Source organism: Pygoscelis adeliae, unplaced genomic scaffold (assembly GCF_000699105.1).
Source record: "Pygoscelis adeliae isolate BGI_AS28 unplaced genomic scaffold, ASM69910v1 Scaffold96, whole genome shotgun sequence".
In the NCBI taxonomy this organism is placed as follows: Eukaryota; Metazoa; Chordata; class Aves; order Sphenisciformes; family Spheniscidae; genus Pygoscelis; species Pygoscelis adeliae.
The window spans coordinates 2,588,297-2,607,272 of record NW_008824935.1 but is presented as its reverse complement, the minus strand read 5'-3'; the positions used below and the strand labels follow the sequence as shown (position 1 = coordinate 2,607,272).

General features: G+C 36.4%; 1 protein-coding gene across 2 annotated transcripts in view; it reads left to right on the top strand.

The window, feature by feature from the left end:
- Positions 1-18,976, top strand: part of SRBD1 (S1 RNA binding domain 1) — a 132,046-nt gene that overhangs the window by 9,012 nt on the left and 104,058 nt on the right. For both annotated transcript variants that reach the window (XM_009325343.1, XM_009325342.1), the window contains exons 6-12: positions 818-984; positions 2,097-2,214; positions 2,354-2,492; positions 5,369-5,465; positions 6,897-7,032; positions 12,660-12,763; positions 17,311-17,418. In XM_009325343.1, coding sequence (XP_009323618.1) covers positions 818-984; positions 2,097-2,214; positions 2,354-2,492; positions 5,369-5,465; positions 6,897-7,032; positions 12,660-12,763; positions 17,311-17,418 — 869 coding nt within the window. The remainder of the gene's footprint in view (positions 1-817; positions 985-2,096; positions 2,215-2,353; positions 2,493-5,368; positions 5,466-6,896; positions 7,033-12,659; positions 12,764-17,310; positions 17,419-18,976) is intronic.

The window sequence follows — 18,976 nt, the reverse complement described above, 5'->3', positions numbered from 1 at the left end:
GCAAGGTGTAAAGTTTTGTTCCTAAGTCTTCTAAAATTTTCCTGGAAATGCAGTTGGAGAATTTGATCTTTACGTATTGCTGCTCTAAAAGCAGTGAATATGATTGTGCTGGAGTTGTTATATTTTTAGGCTTCAGAACAAAACTTTTGGAAGGCTTTTAAATCAGCTGTTAACTGTAGCGAAGTACAAACAAACTGTGATAGTGAAAATGTTACTAAGCTAAGGTACTTATGTACTTTGTCCTCAATTCCATATTGATACACTGTAACTATCTTTAGAAAGCCCAATTTGTACAAAATCATGTTTAATTTTGTGAGGTTTGGTTCATTTTGAAACCTTTAGTAATATCATGCTACTTTCCAATTATTGGTGGAGTGGGATTTGGATCAGCTTTGGGTTTGTAGGGTTGGTTTGTTTGTTTTGTTTAACCATGAGATATGTCAGTGTTGGTTTTAAAAAAAAAAGTTCCAAGTTTTCTGAGTTGCCATGTGCAGTTTGTTGTCTTTCTGTGTGTGTGTTTGTTTTGGGTTTTTTAATTGTTTTTTTTTCTGTTCCCAAGAGGCACTCCTTCCTGCATTTTTTTTTTCTGTAGTTACAAGTTTCTGGAAACATTGGTTGCTGTGTATCTTTCTGAATGTACTGGGTGTGGTGGCTGGATGCATGGGAAGCCTGACATCCTGTCTTAGGGAGGACAGTAGTCCCTGCTGTCCAGCATAATATTCTGGGGGTGATTTTGAACTTTGAGTGAGAGGCTGTTTAAAGCAATCTATCACTTTTCTTAAATGTTTTTTTTGTGGTTTTTTTTTGCATGTGACAGGCCTTGTCAGAAATAACAAATGTTGAACCATGGGTATGTGCAAACTTAATTCGCCTCTTTCAAGAAGAAAACACAATTCCTTTTATTGCTCGGTATCGAAAAGAACTCATCAATAATCTGGAGGCTGATGCCTTGAGAGAAGTGCAGCAAACATTGGAAGAACTACGGTAAGTAGGTTAATACCGGGAGGTGTCTGGGGGGCAGGTAAGTAACAACTGGCTGCTACTTCTGTGTTCCTGTTTTGGCTTTTTGTACATACTGCAATGATAAAGGAAATCCTACAGAAGAAAGTTTAAAACTGAGGTAATTATGCTTGATGCCTGTCTGTTTTTTACTCTAACAGGAAATCTAGCATAATTAATTGCCAAAGAAAGAAGATTAAGAAAGATCTTAATCTTTCTGCAGTTTTAGTAGCTTACAGGTCCTGGAGATACCTAGCCCAGTTAGATGTAAGCTGCCCCCTTAGAAGAAGAATCACTGAGAATCCCTTGGCTCCCCATTTGGAACAGCGAAGCCTCTAGTGAAGAGCACTTCTTGAGGTTGTAGTGCCTCAGGAGGGCAGGCTAAACCATCATGGACCATTGCAGCAAAGAAATGATCAGCAAAGCCCGCTGTAGGGGTGGATGAGACTGCTCTCACTGCTCCTTCTTTTTGGGTGGCTGTAGGTTCTTGAGATGGCAAAGGAACAGACTTGCCAGCTGTTCTGTCAACATGGTGTCTTCCCCCTTGTGCTCCCTGGCTATCCCCTAGCAGGAGATTCTTTCCAAAGAGGGAAGGTGGCCTGAAATAGTTCTTGTCTGAACAAGTAACTTAAATCACAACAAAATACCTTTCCTGCCTGTGGTTGCTCACAGGTATCTTACTGAAGGTCTAAGAGTTTGAAATCTGGTACCCCGTACTTGATACTGCAGAACTACCTTGATGTGAATTACGACTGTAAGTGCTCATCAAAATGGATTTAACTTAGGGCCTTTTTATTTGGCTTCCAGGCCAGTAATCTTGCAAAAATGTATATATCGGTAACAACTATCAGTATTGTTTGATGATTTTTCTTAAAGGTACCACAGATATTTTGATACAGTTTTGAACTAACTGGAGAAAGAGAGTAATAGTTAGAAACTCTTTTGGATTGTCATACTTGTTTTGTTGAGGATTACCATGAGATACAATCTTCTGGGGTTTGAGAGAGCTTCAGCAGTGTAATAAACAAGGTTGCAATCAATAGCCTTTTTAATCCACCATGAAATGTGACTCTTAATTTCAATCTTTTGCATTTTAGTACTGTTGCGAAAAAGACGCATACGATGATACAGAAGTTGAAGAAAGAAGGGAAATTATCCGGATGCCTTTTAACAGCATTATTAAATTGCAGAACTTTGGAAGAATTAGACCATGTGGTCAGTACACTAGTCTTTTTCAGATCATCCTTAGTTTAAATGTAATCTTGCATAACTAAATAGTGCATGATGCAAAGTACATAGCATGACTGAAATATTTCCTTGTCTTTTAATAACTGTATTTTTTGTTTGCTTTAAGTCTGCACCTTATAAAACTGGGAGTAAAGGCACCAAAGCCCAGAGGGCCAAGCAGCTGGGATTAGAACCTGCTGCTCTCTCCCTTCTGCAGAATCCTATGGAACTCAATCTTTTTTCTTACATTAGACCTAATACCAAAGGTAAGCACTCTGCTTCTATGAGCAGTAATGTCTTAAAAGCCTCAAAATATTTTAAAAGGGAAATTACTTTAATTGTTCTGATGTTGCATTATGCAACTATTTTAAATTCCACAGTTCTTCTAGCAGCATGTGGTAGATTTTAAATTTAATATCATGGCTCCCAAACCTTTCCTGTCTTTGTGCTGTAAATAGTAGTAATTCTGGTATACCAGCAGACAGAAGTCTGGAGATGTTAGAGTATAGTTGTCATCTGTATTTACTGGTAAGAGAGAGGGAACTGCGCTGCACACCTGAGACCTCTCCATGGTTCTTCTCTTACTTTAATTGTTTACTGAAGATTCAACACTGATTGTATAAAGGGCTTAAGCTCATAGTTTTTACTGAAGTAAATGTCACCCGTCAAAGCATATCTTAATAAAAACTGGCCTCAGTGACTAGGAGTGAGCGGGAGAGAGTTTTTACTATTGAATGACAGTAGGGGTTGGATAAGATGTAATCTCTGAAATGTGAGTAGTAACTTTAATGGTATGATTGTCACACATAGACTGCAGAATTGTGTTTCTTTATGAATGCAGTTATGGGTGAATCTGTAGGGGGCAATCTCTGACAATAAAATACGAAGATTGCTGCAACCTTCTGTATGGTGTTAAAATAGAGAAGTGCTTTTCTTCCCTGCCCCAACATTTATTTTTTTAATTTTAATGTAAAAGTGCTGAACCTGCTGGTGAAGCTGACTCTTACTCTTCCCACTTATGTTGTTCTTTTATTTTATTTAAATATTGTTTATAAAATGATCCTAACTTGGCATTCAAAATCAGTTACAAAATATTCTGATTGTTTAATTACTGCATTGTAGCATATGTCATTATTTCATACAGCAGTATATTGCAAGCACGTATCTGACTATGCTGGCAGAGTCTAAAGAGCCAAATGAAAATCTTCACAGTGAAAGTTCAAATAAATTATTTAGGGTGCATTCAGAAAGGAGTGCTATTTGTTGCAGCATAAACACTTCAATTTTTGGAATCAGTACACCTATTTTCAATTTTGTGCTAAAAATAATGTTGCTTAGGTTTATATAATGGTTACCATTTGAAAGGCGTATCAGAAACTACATACATATATGAACTGGGCCACTTTTATCAGCTTGGGAGCCAGGTTGACAACCTATATACAGTTTGAGATCAGAGTGAATTTCTGTTGAAGGGATGAGCCATTTGCCGTGCAGAAGAGTTTTCATCAGATCTTAATATTCAGTTATTTTAAATTTTCAGTGTTTTTAAACTTAGACTAAAAATAAACTGAAATAAAGACTGCAGTTCATGTTTCAAAGCCAGATATTTGAAAGTTATGGAAGTAGGCTCACTAGAAAACTTTGTTCTTCTTTTTAGTTGTATGCATGGTCCAACATTTCTCTAATTAAACAAGCATGTGCAGTTTTTAAAATGGACGCAGTTAATGCCCATGTGAGTGGTGCTTGTTGAATGGGAACTTTTTGATAATTTCTTTAATTCTGATTGGTTTTGGTCTGTTTTGTCTCATTCAAATTCTCTGCTAGAATTAAAATAATGTCACCATGTATACTGCTGGTACTTGAGTGTCTCACAATAATTCGTATTCAATATAATGCATGTTTTATTATTCCCTTAGCTTTGTATTCTGATGTTACATTACTTTTACCATATGAAACACTAACTCAGATGTAAAGAGCCAAATTCCACAACTACCAATCAGTTCAGGCATTTAATAACATAATAAGAATTTAATAAGAGAATAAGAATTTATTCTCCCACTTTTATTTTTCTTTCTGGCAGGTAAGTTTAGCTTCCCCTTTTTAAAAAAGGGCAAGATTATTTCTTTATAGTGTGTAACTCTATAGCCCAGTCAGAAGCAGGGTTCTGGATTCAATAAAAATATTAGTTCTTAGAGCTATGCAGTTTTTTTTAAAATGGCGTTGATAAAGTTCTTTCAAGATATTGGTAGTCCATCAGACAACAGAGTAAAAAAATGTGTGTTGAAGGAGACAGTTAATCCTGTATTTGCCAACTCTAGGATTCTTGCTTTTTGCTGTGAAGCATTTGTACTGACTGTTGCTAGAAACGGGGTTAGATATATTGATTTTAAAATACAAGATGTCAGTTTTATTTCATTACCTTCTGGTTCTGGTCCAATTCAACCACTGTGCTGAGGAGAATGCTGTGCCACATCTTCTGGTCTTTTGAAGTGAGGGATGGTTCTGTGTGTTGGAAAGCTGAATGATTTTGTTATCAGCTCTCTAGAATACTTTGCTATGGAGACGTTTTATAACTTCACTGAACAGTGTTTCATGGGAGAGGATGTGAGGGTAGCCCAACCTCAGAAAGTGGCACTGTGCGAACTCCTGCTACAAACCGGTGGAAATATAAAACTATTACACAGAGAAAGGACAGGATTGCCTGCAAAGATTTTAGGCAGTTTCTATATCAGTAGCAAAAAGTGTGGTTTTTGTGTGCTGTGACTACTCATTTTATTACAACTGCAAAAATTGTACTCGAATATCTAATTTTACCATTGTAAATAATTAATTTGCATCGTAAATGTCAAGATCTGTTAGCATCAAAGTCACAATTATTATTTTTCTCTCATTTTAATGTCATTTTGATTTATGATACTGCATTGGTCACTTTAGGCTCATTAAAAATTTTCAGATGTTTTGGAAAGCAAGCTTATTTAAAAAAATTCTAATGAACTAGGATTCTTCATTGAAACCTCTGCAAATCAGTTGGATATCTTGCATCAATTTTCTTTCAGCTTGTATATATTTTATTAGTGCTTGTGCAGTTGTGTAATTTTTCATATTAGCTTTTTTATAATTACTAACTGTTTTTTCTTCTAAGGCCTTTCAACTATTCAGGAGGTAGAGGCTGGTGTACAGCATATTTTAGCTGACATCTTTGCTAAAGATAAAGATACACTGGATTTTATCAGGAAATTGTAAGTTTGATTTTATTTTTTTAAATTTTCTAAATTTTCCTGGTTACACAGTAAGATTCAGTCTCCTAGTGTGCACATATGTAATTCATTTTTTTAATAATGTGAAAACAGTGTTACTGTGAGATTGCATTAGGTCCATTCCTTCACTTGTGCTGGAGACGTTCTTTAGCCTTTCTGCCCATCTGGCTATCAGTGGAGGAGAAATCTCCTGCGAGCATGGCATGACACTGTGACTCCCAAAGACTGTTCCATATAGAGCATATCTCTCTTGCAGTTAGTGACCTGTAAGGCAAAGTTTTCTCTCCTTGCACTTCCTTCAAGCTATGACTTTCCAGAGGTGTATCTGCTCTGATATTTACTATTTATTATTGCTCTAATATTTACTGCTTGACACCAGTCAGTCTAATTAGCATGCAGTGATGGTTGATTCTGTCATTGGAAGACAATCAGGCAAGCAAATGTCACCATTTTTAAAGCAGGAGTTACTGATCCTCTGACTGTGTTAGCTGACTTTTTTTTTACATTACATTTTCTTACATTACATAATGACTTCAAGGTTATTTGTCATGTCCGGGGACTTGATGTGACAGAGTAGTAGTTGCTTGATATTTTTTTCCTCTGCTGTGTACTATCTGGGACAGAACAGGGTTCTCAAAGAACAGATACCTTTTTAGGAGCATGCAGTGTTGGTTTGAATCTGCTCAGTTCTGTTTAGTTGACTCTTGTTTGCTGTTTATCATGAGTAATGGCCAGCTTCATCAAAAAGCTAGAGCACAGCAATGTGATAATTTCAATGATGGGGTTGTTTTGTAAAGGATGTTCTGTCGTTACCAGACTAACACTTTCATTCTTTTGACCACTAGAAGCTCCTCAGCTGGATACACAGTGCTCTACAGATATATCCTGTTGATCTAAAGTGTGCTGCATGTGTAGTAATCATGAGGAGCATTCAGGAAGCTATCTGTTTGGGATCCCTGTTACTCCTAAAGATAATGAAAAGTTTTATGGGTGTTAAGTGCTCAAAGCAAGAAATTAATTCTGAGGCTGGGTAGATTCAAGAAAGATGTTGCACTTCTATAAAATAAATAACTGCTATAACTTTTTTGCAACTTTCCAAAATTTGTTCTGTGAAGTTGAACCAATAACTGATCAAACTGAAGTGCAGCTTTTGAGTATCCATTCCCTTCAGGAGAAGGGCTGTGTTCAGCTTTTTCTGAGGTCTGCTTGAATTTCTTCTCTTGGTATCTTCCAGTCAGTAGGTGTCATGTCAGTCTCGGCATTAAGATATGTAATACAGTTCTGCAGGTAATTGGAGTTAACATAACTTGTAATTGCGCAGACTTCAAAATTCATTTTTGTTTAATAGAAGCACTAATGACTTGTTACAAGCTTCGTGCTAAAATACCTTATTGACATATTTCTTTTATTCAGATGTCAGCAAAGGTACATTTGTATCCAGTCAGCCTTGGCAAAAGTGTCGTCCAAAAGTGGAAATGAAAGGGATATCGATAAATTCCAACTGTACCATGAGTTTTCTTGTAATATAAAGAACATTCAGCATCACCAGGTACACCTACAAATTTGTATTTTTTTCTTAGAATTTTAACTATAGCAAAGGTGGCTTTGCTTTTTAATTTTGTTGCTTAAAATTGATTCTAAAGATACTTGATTTTGCTTTTCAGTTATCAAAGGTAACAGACTTTCAAATTCTTGAAATGCAGGACTAAGCTGTTAATGTTTGTCTTAAGAAACTGAGCAGAGGGACTGCTTATTCAGCTTGTCCATTGTCTAATTAATTCTCATTAAACAAATATTTATAATCAGAGATTTCAGTATTGGTGTGATTTATTTTCAGTGTGTGTCATGCCCTCCCTCCCTTCCCCCCGTAACCAGTGCATAGCAGGTGTTATCAGGAGGGGGATGAAGGCTGAGTGATAATTTATGGTCTGTAGGGGTGAGATTGGGGCATTGCGTAGTAGAGGAAGCTGCTTGGTTGGAGTGTAAGTATTTGAAACAAACTTGGATAAACTTATTCTTTGCTTCTTTTGGATGTTTGCTGCAGGACTGAGTCAGAGTGCTCTGAGCCATTTGACACTAAACCTGTCAGGTGAGACTGGTGAGAAGTATCAGGGAAGGATCTGGAAAATTGAAATTGAAGGTGACCTAGAAAAGCAGCTCTTGTCAGCAGCAACTTCATGTAAAAGCTGAACAATCAAAATAGAAAGGCGCAGGGGAACATCCCATGCACTACCCCAAAAATGCTTTTGTTTTGCAGGTCATCAGTATTCCCTTCTGTGAAGCATCTTTGGTTATCCTAATCCCCAAGCCTAGACCTATATGACTAGAAAAAGAAATGAGGGACAAAGCAAACTTACTAGCTGATGACTTGATAGCTCGGCTGCCCCGTTACTGAAGTTCAAAGGCTGAAGTGTGATGCACTCAGTCTAGCTGTCAAGACTGTTGCCCTGATTCATTACTAATCACTAAGTGAATTGTCTCTTGTTTTGGTCCCGATTATCTAGCTTTAAAATAAACCAAAACAAAACACAAAACCCAAACCAAAACAAAAAACCACACAAAAAAGACCTTCTTAGCTGCTTCCAACCAGAAATGTCCCTTTCCTTTAGAAGGCTGCCTTATTCTACCGCAGAATCCTTTTCCTTTTGTATCTATGATACACTCTCATTTTCTCTCTGCTTGCTGTTTTAAATCAGTGTGATATTTTGAATTAATAAAGGATTTTCTTGCATGTCTTGAATTTATTACAAAAAATATTTCACAACATGTATGGGCTAATTTTAAACCCATGGTGTTAAGTGAAAGACTAAATTACTACAAGTAATTTTAATAGACAGGCCTTCTGTAGATGTTTGAAGAGGTACCTGTAGTTGTTCTCTTTGTAATAAGTATGAACATTTACTGTATTTATATCAGTAATTATTTGGTGAAAACTTGCTTCTAGAGAGTCTGGAAAAGTCAATAGAGCAAGTGGAGACTACTGTGGCGACATATCACAAAGTTTTGTAGATTCATCAAGAGATTAAGTGTTGTGCTGTATGGGTTTTTTGTTTGGGTGCTTTACTGTTGAATGAATACTTTGGCTGTCAGAGACTGTTTAGTTTTTTCCTGCACCGAGAGTGGTGAATACTGAGATATGCAATGTGTATTGGGTGTACAAGTGTTTCCTGGGATGACAATATGATTTACTTCTTGCCCGAGGAATCCTTTTTTTCCCCTGTTTTACATAAGGAAAACCATTGCTTAGGTAGAGCCAGGGCTAGACAACAGATTTCCCAAACCTGGTCAGCGCTCTGACCATGTGGCTGCACTCTTTCTTAACCAGGATGAGTCCTTAGTTTGTCTATTTGATGTTAAGATTATCTGTTTTGGTTTATTTCTTCTTGTGTCTGTCACTAACCTTAACGTGTCTTTCTCTTTCCATTCTGGCTCTCCAGTGAAGTAATAACCATTGCTCTTGCAGCTGGTAGTCCTGTAGTCACGGGATGTTTTTGCACTCCTATGCGTTGTCTTTCATCTGTATATTACTGCTATTTGACTATTCTAACACACTGAATATTTCTCTATTATGAATCTTAAAAGTCTGAGTTGTTTGTGCTTCACTGAGGTTTCAGGGCCCAAGGTATGTCAGGGCTCTTTTGTACTAGTCGAGGAAGAAATGCATTTTATGATCATCTCTGACGTGCTGTTTGCAGAGTTCCCTGTTTTGTAAAAATACTGTAACTTCTCATTTCTGCTGATTTTTGGTTCTTTGTTAGTTTTCCAGTTCCTTTCTTTGTCTCCCTTTCATGTTTTGATGATGAAATAAGGAAAGAAAAAGTGTTTTCTTTATCTGCCACGTCTTCCTTAAGCTTAAACACTAGTATTGTGCTTCCGAAAGTCTTTCTCATAACCTTCAATTTCTTTATTACCTGACCTTACTACCCTGCTGATGCAAATTACCATTTTTTTCTCTTTTGTTTTCTTGAATTGTAACCATCCCTTTTAATACCTAAAGGTCTTTAGTTTCTCCTTCACCTAAGACTTTGAAGAAATACTTCTTTTCTGCATTCAAAAAGCTGGTTAAAAATGTGTTCTTGAATGTGCTTTGGGAGAGGTGTAGGTGTCTTCAAGTGAAGAAATTCTCTGGTTTCGTTCAGGATTTTTAGAAGCAGCTTATACCTAAAAAAGATATAGGGAAGCCTGAAACTCAGAGGGATTTATAAAATTTACTAATCCCCCAGGACTGCAGGTTAAATAGCTGTGTTTTAAGAACACTTGCAAAATTCACTGTTTTGAATACCTTCTCTACCTCCTTTCATGACTGCGCACAGACAAGTGTTCTCAATGCATTTAGCTAGAGGCAAAAGTAGAAGTCAGCTTTAAATCACCTCTTTGCAGAGTTGCAAATAAAGGATTCCATAAAATACTGCACTGAAACTGGTCATTGTCTGAGTATGAAGTGCTAGTAATCTTAAAGGTCTATGTAGGACCCTAACTCTGCTTTAGCTTACATGTAAGTACAGGGGACGGGCAGTAGACTAGCGTGTGACCTAATAGAGAATAAGCTGTGTCTTTGACCAAAGCATTTGTAGCCATGAGCGTGCCTTGCAGGCTGTATTACAATGAGGTGAACTGGTGTGCAGTAAGCTGCGGCTTGGTTCTGCGGTTCTGCAGCTGTCGTTGCACATGCTGTAGTTCTGGGTTACTTTCCCTGCCATTGTCACTTTGTGTGTTGAGACATGCCACGAAATAATCAGGACTGGCATGGAATTGGGTTGTTTGACTGAAAAAGTTAAAATACTGAACCTGAAATGAGAAAAAAAACTATTTGTTTAAAAAAACTGACGCCAGATTTGGACATAATCAGATACCTGTGGGTGTTTCCAGCTGGAACACTTCTGCTCTTGGGAGGTTCAGCCACAGTTCCTTCCTTTGGCAGCAAGGAGGACCTGACTGGAGTCTTAGGATGTAGTTGGGTAGCTATACGAACATAACTGTCATAACTAAGGAAAAAAATCTTTCAAGAGTTTATTTGAATTTTTGACTAATTGTAAGCAGTTCAGTGTTTGTGTACGCCTTGGGGTTGCTTTCCTCTATTTGGAGATGACTGAATTGGTGGGAGGAAAAGAATTAATGAATAAAGTGTAATGTTTAAGGCAAGTGCTCTATTTTCAATCTCATACTTAAAAAGGAATTGGAAATTAAAGTCCTTGGCAAAATATACAAAACTTATTTAGTGAGTCTAAGTAAATCTGGAACGCAGAGGAGAGCTGTGCAATGTGAAGGATGTATTTTTCTGATAAACAGAATAAGGTTTGATAAATCTTGTGACTAGATCAAATTATTGTTCTTGCTTTCTCTTAAAAATGTATGTTGTTTTTATTAACCCTTCCCCTGGATCTGTTCAAGTCTTGCATAAAAACAGTCTCTCTCCAGAACTGAAAGTTTACTTTGTGTCTAGAATAGCTGTATTTGAACCTGTTACTTAAAAAAAACCAAAACAAACCCACCTTTAATATCTTAGGGGGAGAAATTCAGTAATTACTTTCTTAATTGGGCATTTCCTGGATGATAATTCTTCTCTGAATGCGTGTCACTTAGAACAGCATAGGCAGATTGTTTAAGAATAAAAATGTAAAAAATATTAGTGACTGTAATACAGCTGGTTTAAGTTCAGGTGACTGACACATTCGGCGGACGGAGTGCCAGGAAGCAAAATGTGATGCAAACATTGATCCAGCTAACAGTGTGCTGAATGATGACATTATAATTCTATCAGATGCATTCTCTGTCCTGAGCATCGTTTTGATTTCATTTTAGCTTGACATTTAACTTTCTCTCTTTTTTTTTAATTTTAAGTAAAATCAGAATAAACATGAAAGCATTTGATTTGTTAAAATGTGTCTTTCTAATCTCTACATGAAAACATTTGCTTTGGCAGTCAAGGTACCAGATGCTATAATACTTCACATGTAATCTTTATTATTAGCTTTGTTGTTCAATGATATGTCAGGCCTGGTATGTCACAGGAGCAGTAAGGCTGAGGAATATAAATTGGTACTATGTCCTGGAGTCATTTTAAACCATTGTATTTAGCATATGTGACATGTCTGAGTTAGCTAGTGATTGAATTAAAGTTCATGATTGACACAGAATGCTCTGTTGTGACAGTGCTCAGGGCCTGCTACATACAGCAACATGTGTAGTCATACAGGAATGTCAACTTCTAGCAGATTTTTTTTAATTTTTGCACTTTGAAATATTTTGGAAGGGAAAATGAAATCTAAAAATGTATTTTTTATTTGTAGCTGCTTCTAACTGTTGTTCTGTTTCTAAAAATCTCTTGACCAGTGAGTTTTCTTAATAAATACTATTACAGATTGCTTCAGGTGAACACTCATCATTTTCATAGAGAGGTTAGACTAGTAGATACCCACCAGTATCCTCCAGGATACATCACTCGTATTGTGACCCTGGTTTTAAATGTAGAGCCACAGACTTCCATTTAAAATAGAACTCTGTATGCAGATAGCACATGTGCAACCAGATTTAGCTTTAGATCATGAATATGCAGTTGTATACACAAGAGACTGCCAGAAATACGTGCATACATTTTCAGGCTGGAGTGTTAAGGTGAACATAAAGAGTGTATCTACAATATTTTCAGCTATTTATGAACTAGGTGTGAATAACTCAAAAATTCATCCTCTTTCAAATTAGGCTGATTACCTTTGTATCACAAGTTCTGATTCATAATTAATTTTAAATTTGGATTGATCTTGGGAAGCAAAATGAAGCCTGAAGCTTCAGACTAACTTTTTCCCTTTCTGATCTTTAGTTCTGATTGGAATCACTTTTCAATTCATTTCTTGAGTTTTAATTTGGGTTATTAAACAAGATTATTCTACCAACTAAATTCATGCTGACTTGTATTATAAGTGTGTTTAAGATAAACTGGATCTTGAGATTGCAGACTCCAGGAAAAATGTATGATTTGTTATGCCACAGCATGATTTAATCTGTGTTTAAATTGTGGATGTTATCTGTACATGCTGGTACTTTGTGAACTGATTTACTGTACCACCATCATGATTTGCTACAGAATGTCAAGCAAGTGCATACACAAATGTTGATAAGTTTATCTTTTGGATATTTTGTGTGTCATCTGTCTCTGCCATTTATGTTTGCACTCAGATTCTGGCCATTAACCGAGGGGAAAATCTGAAGATCCTGACAGTGAAGGTCAACATTCCTGACGGGGTGAAGAATGAATTCTGTTGGTGGTGTGTCAATGAAAGGTCTGCATGGATACATATTCTTACAGAAATCTTTTTTTTCTATAGACAGCTGCATACTGAAATGTACCTCACATGTCTCGTTACGTTAAGAGAACAATTTAAACAAATACTTATTAGATTAGATGACATTAACAAGTGGATAATTCTTATTCTGTATTTCCAACTGATGTAGCATTATGCTGAAAAGATCGTGCCTTTGGCTGTATTTGGGGAATTCTGGCACCATTCTTCAAGCAACTGAATTTCTAAAAATTTTGGGTGATTTTTTTGTTTCTTACTGATTTGCTCTTAAAAGTTGCTTTTTTTTAAGCCTGTAGTGAGATGTTTAGTGTTGCATAATTTTGAGGGGGTTTTGCAAAAGTTTAGGTTAAATATAAGTTGTTGTGTGCAATATCTCTGTCAGTCTTTCTTGGAAGCTGCACCTTGATGTGTCCTCTGTTGGAGAATATTGTGATCCAAACTGTGCATCTTCCTTGCATGTATAAAAGACATGTTTCTCTTTCTCAGTAGTTTGAGATATCGGGCATTGTTCTGAGGATGTCTTAGAAACTCCTACCTTTGCATACTGAAATTGAATAACGAAAAGGAGGAAAAAAGATAGGAAAAGATGCACTTTTTTAAATGTGATACCACTTTAGCCTGTATTTTTCTTCCACACCAAGTCCAAGAAAAGGATGTGGTAGAAATGTTCCTTTTCACTGTAGAAATTTAATAATTCTGTTTCCAGCATGGAAGCCTCTGAAAGAGTTAAAATATTGTTTGGCCAGATAACATAATATGATCTAGGACTAATAGTAAGTAACTTTTTTTTTCAGGAAAGTATCAGGATTCATAAACACACCTAAGTTTCATTCTAGTTTTAATACCTGTAACAGAAACGGAATTTCTGTCCTCCCCCCAAGACGTATAATCTGTAGGCAGAATGTATCTGTCAGTCTTGCTTTTACTGCATCTATGACAGAATTTGGAAGCACTGTGAGCCACAGATAATGGAACAGCTTGTCACTGCTACACAAATGAAAGTGGGATGTAAATTGAGATATTTTTGGTTGAGTACACTTTTGTGAGTCATCCTGAGATAAAAAGAATATTGACCTTGGAAACGGAACTACTTACTAATACTTAGCATTCATGAAGCTATATATGCTTATGGCTTTTTACTATTTAAGGACAACTTGTCCACCATCAGAAAACTTCAAAAGGAATGATTTTAGTAGATCTTGGTGCATTGACATCTAGGACAGATTCTGATCTTCCTTATTAGATTGATAACTGTGTTATCAAATTGACAAATAGTAATTGTGTATTCTGCCCTGCAAGCTTGGAAGTGACTGTCCAAGTGTGGGAGTTGCATTATTTTCATTGCATCGATTTACTGGTGAGAGCAGAAGGTTAAGAACTTTTGTTTGAGGCAAGGATTTCAAGCTTTTGCAAAGGTATTAACTAATTTACTGAAGGTCGCACAAAATCAGTTGCAGAACCAGAAATGCCACCTTGCTACAGAGTTTGGCCAGTATTCTAGCCACAAAACAGTATCATCTACTGCCTGTTGAATTAGTAGCAAATACGCTGACCTTTATGTGTTTTTCTGAGGCGAATTAAATGCCCCTGTGATGGAAAGTGGATTTGGAAGACTGGAGTTCTTCATTATTGCATTGAGCATGCAATAATGATGCTCTGTAAGATGACTGTATTTTCTTTGCACGTTCAGAATATTTGCCTGTAAAAGCATCTATATTTCCTTGAACATCAGGTTTGTGCTGAAAGCTCAGAATATCCTTATGCCTGGCCCCATGGATTGTGTTATTCCCCAGAAGATGGCATCTCTGTGGTTTGACAGTGAACCTAGCTCCATTAACACTAGAACTGCACTGGTCCCAAAGACATAGTCATGAAGTGGGAAACAGAAAAAGGATCAATGAGAAACAGATGGAGAGGGGCTGGTTAGCTAGCTTTGAGTGTAAAGACAACATGGAGTTGTTCCTTGGGAAGGGGCAAGATTTTGTTCCCAAGTGGAATTACAGCCTTGAAAATGAAGTTTGGTGTTTGACAATCTTTTTTTCAGTTTCCAGACAAAATCCTCAGATCCTGTGTAAAGTCCATGGTACAGGCCTTAAAGGCATGCTTTGTCTGTGGTTACCATCTTGGTACAAGTTTCATAAAATGTTTTGGAGGAAAACAAAGCTCTGCTTTTTGTGCTTCACGTCTAAAAGCCTAACTGTGCTCTTCCTGGAACACTTGTTAATTAATACAAGTGGTTCTTAACTTGGGCTATGTTAATTCTGTTGATGTATAGATTCAGCCTCTGAGGTGTCTCAGTAGCCTAAGCCATTTATGCTTATGGTGGTCCCTGTTGTGAGCACACGCACGTGGAGAGCTGAGTAAGATGATATTATTTATGTGGAGCTTTTCTAAATAGGGCTTCATTTAAAGGGCTTCAAAAGTCAGCTCTTGATTAAATAATCAAGAAAAATCTGTTCTTAGAGGGAAGCTTAACTAGGCTGCGATGATCTTTAAAAATATACACACATGCTTTTGCTTTGTTTTTTGCAGTGAAGTGGATTTTTCTCTTTCCTCATGAAATATTGGAATGATTAAAATGCAGTATTTGCTATGATTGAACTTACTGTTTGGATATTTTTGCATTTATAGCAATTTCTAATAGAACGTTGCCTAAATAATTTTTACTTATATATAGGCAGGTAATAAAAATATCTGCTGCGATAACCTATTTACAGAGAAAAGGTTTGCTAACTAGCTTTAATGGATGGAAGAAAGGGGGAAACAGCTGCCAGGTTTCCAAATTCATTCTTATTTGTGCTGAGGATACTTTCTCGGGGAGTGTATTCATACTTGCCACCTGTAAAAACTTCATTTTTATAGAATTGCGTAGCAATAAGAGGGTTTAAAGCCTTTGCCACTTTTATATAGGTATGGAAAGAGTCTCTAGTTACAAATAAGTATAATAGAACTATTTGCAAAAACGGTTAGCAAAGTGATGAGGTCATATGGGTAAGTACTCACAACTCTAGATGTTGTAAAACTAAATGGTAAGCTTAATTCTGTTCCCATGTCTGTCTGCGTTAATGCAGCCTTGACTCGATCACGCATTTCTCAACTATTATATGTGCAGACACTTAAAGCTGTTTCAGGAAATTGTAGATCCCCTTAAACAACTGAAAAGCTGTCTGGGTAGGAGCAATTTAGGATTCTCAGTATTTCTGAGTGAGTGCAAGTAAACAAAGTCAAAAGTAAAATTCAGTCCTGTTTTCGCCTGGCTCTGCAGCTGGACACATTATCAAATGGCTATAATTCTATCATGTTGCATTTTAAAAAAAACAAAACCAACCAACCAAAAAACTTACAAAACTTACCCAGACATATTAAAAAATATGTATGTATGCTACTTTGCAGTTAGGGACCCAGGCATGTAAAAAAATACACTAAATGAAGAAAACTCTGAATGTTATCAATATTTTAAAAAGAAATAAAAAACAGGTGGACTGTAATAGAAAATGTTCATAGTCTTTACTTCTGTTTGAGTATAATACATCTGGCTGTGTCTCCTCAATCTTTCTCCTTTTGCATTGGGTGGACAATCTGTGTCAGTTGTGCTTGTTCAAGGACTTCCCCCTGCCCCCCCTCCCCCGTAACATTGCCCAAAACAAAAAGATCAATGGAATAAAGATCTGGGATCTCTCTTCTGGAGAGCTTTGAAACTGAGGTGTATTTTAGGACAAAATTTGAAGTAGTTGTCTTTACGGCTATGACCACTGTGCAGTTTCCTTAGAAAAGGGGATGCTCCAAAGAGTTTGGCTTAGAAAATGTTGGGAAATAGTCTTGTGTTTGTTTGGTATTGTTTATTTTGTTTTCCCTTTTGCTAGAATGTTATTTACACTTTAAATATATCAGCAACAGGTAAAAGAGAAAAATAATTTGCAAATTGTTTTTTGTTGTTTTGTGTTTTTTTTTAAGGACTGCTGCAAAATTCATAGATTTCACTTTGAGTTTGAATAGAGATACTCACAGCATTCCAAATGAAATTTGAATTGGGTTTCATTAATTGATATTAGTGTAGCTCTTGAATTTCTGTCTGGACACAGTTGCCTTACAGCAGTAGCTCTGCAGTGACACTCACAGAGGATGTTTAGTCATTTTTTTATATATCGAGGAATAGCAAATAATGCAACCCTAATGGTGATATGGAACAAAGTTCTTCATTCAGTTGTGGTAAGCTTTGACTTCTCCAAGTGAAGAGTAACATTTTTTTATATTTTCTTTAAAACATAAAATATGATTGCATTCTAATACCTAACAAAAAAGATAAAAGGTAGGCCTTGTCCCTTGTCAATTGGAGAACCATGAGCAACTTCTCATTCCATTCATATTTGAAGCTATGATTTCATTGCCTAATTATTGTAGTAATTCTGCAGTTTATAGGACATTACATTCAATGTAGAAGTCTTTGTTTGAAAATTCCCTTTTTTCTGAGTTTTTGCATATGTTCTTAAAATATTTTTTATTTTTCTTTTTCTGTTCTTTTGCAGATGGAGACCTAAACAATTTTTAAAACCAGAATTAATGAGGATACTACGGAATTCGGTAGAGGATGCATATAAACGTCTTATATATCCTCTCCTCTGTAGAGAATTCAGGTAAGCCCAGAATGAATGTGTATTTTCATACTACCAATTTCTTAACAATTCCCTCCCCAACTTTTTATTAGAATATCTTTTATCCATTTGAAAATATCAGCATGTTTTTAATGCTCTGTGCTTACAGAAGAAATGAACTGTGTAGTCTTGGTTCTGTAGATTTAATTTGTGACCCTATCTGGTTTAGGCTACAGTAGAGAAATGATCTTTCTGTGAAGTCATTTTACATGTTTACCTATCTGTTGCTTGTACATTTATCTAATAAAGTACAGTTTAGATCTACATTACCATAATAGTTGCATCTTTATCCTTGTATTAGGGATACAGGATATCATTATGTCACTGAATTTTCCCAGCCGTCTCTTCATGTCACAGCAATACTACTGTCAGTGACATTGTTCTGCCTCCTTCTCTTTTACCTCTCTGAAAGAAACCAGCAAAGTAATTGTTGTGGTTGGAAGTGTCCCTCATGTTTGTCATCTGCACTTTGTGGTGAACGAATTAGTCATAGTGTTAGTCTGATACCATTTTGTGGGTATTGTGATGGCTCTAGAGAAGCTAGTAAACTTATTTCTGGTGATACTGTAGTAATGATGTCATCAGTGTCACTTGTAAGATCTAGAATATTATTCTAAATTTAAAGGAAATTTAAAACTTAGTATCAAAGTAACATTAATTAAATAGGTTTTTTTCATGGTGTAGTGTAGGAGTTTACCACATAATCGAAATTACTTAATATGTCAAAAAGTCTATGTTCTAAAAGAGTTGTCTTCTAATGGCTAACAGTACTGACGGTGTGATTCTTCTCTTGAATACAAGAGATGCTCCCCAAAGCATAACATGTTTGATTCTGGCAAAGCTTTCTGATATGTGACCTAAGTTTTAATACCTGTTTTGAGGTAGTTCAAATGGAGTTTATCAAAGAGACTCTGTTTCTTGGACCAGAAACGTTGAAATGACTTGTATCAAAATGACATGTGTTGGTTATTCAGTACCTAAAATCAGCAATCACATTCTGAAATATAGTTCTTCTGTACCTGCTTGGCTGTGCTCTTATGTTTCTGTTCAAATTGGAGTTGTTTTCCTGGCATTTCTTTTCATGAGCATCATCGGCTGGATCTTCTATGTTCTTCCCCTCTGAAAAGATCTGTCGGCTAAAGCTTTGAACAGCAGATATTTCTAATGGCTTTTGGGTTTCTTCACTACAGTATGTTGTGTTTGCTCGTTACTTTGCAAGCAAGAGTGCTTCACCTCTTTTGATTAGTGAGCCTGTTTTTTACTACTGTGAATTTCACAGATTTTTGAAAATGCTGAGTTCACTTTTTTGTGACCACAGTACATGTAGCTACTTTAGGGGAGGCACTGTGTCTATTGTTTGGCCAAAATGATGAACATCTCATGATGGTGAGTCCAACTGTTGGTTTCTGTCACATGAGTGTGGAAGTAGTTGTCATTCCTAGCCTTCTCTACAATCAAACTTTTAAAATAAGGAAAAAAGACTTACCTTTTAGTGGGGCTTGTTTTTATCATAAATAAGCAAACTGACATAAGGGTTCTT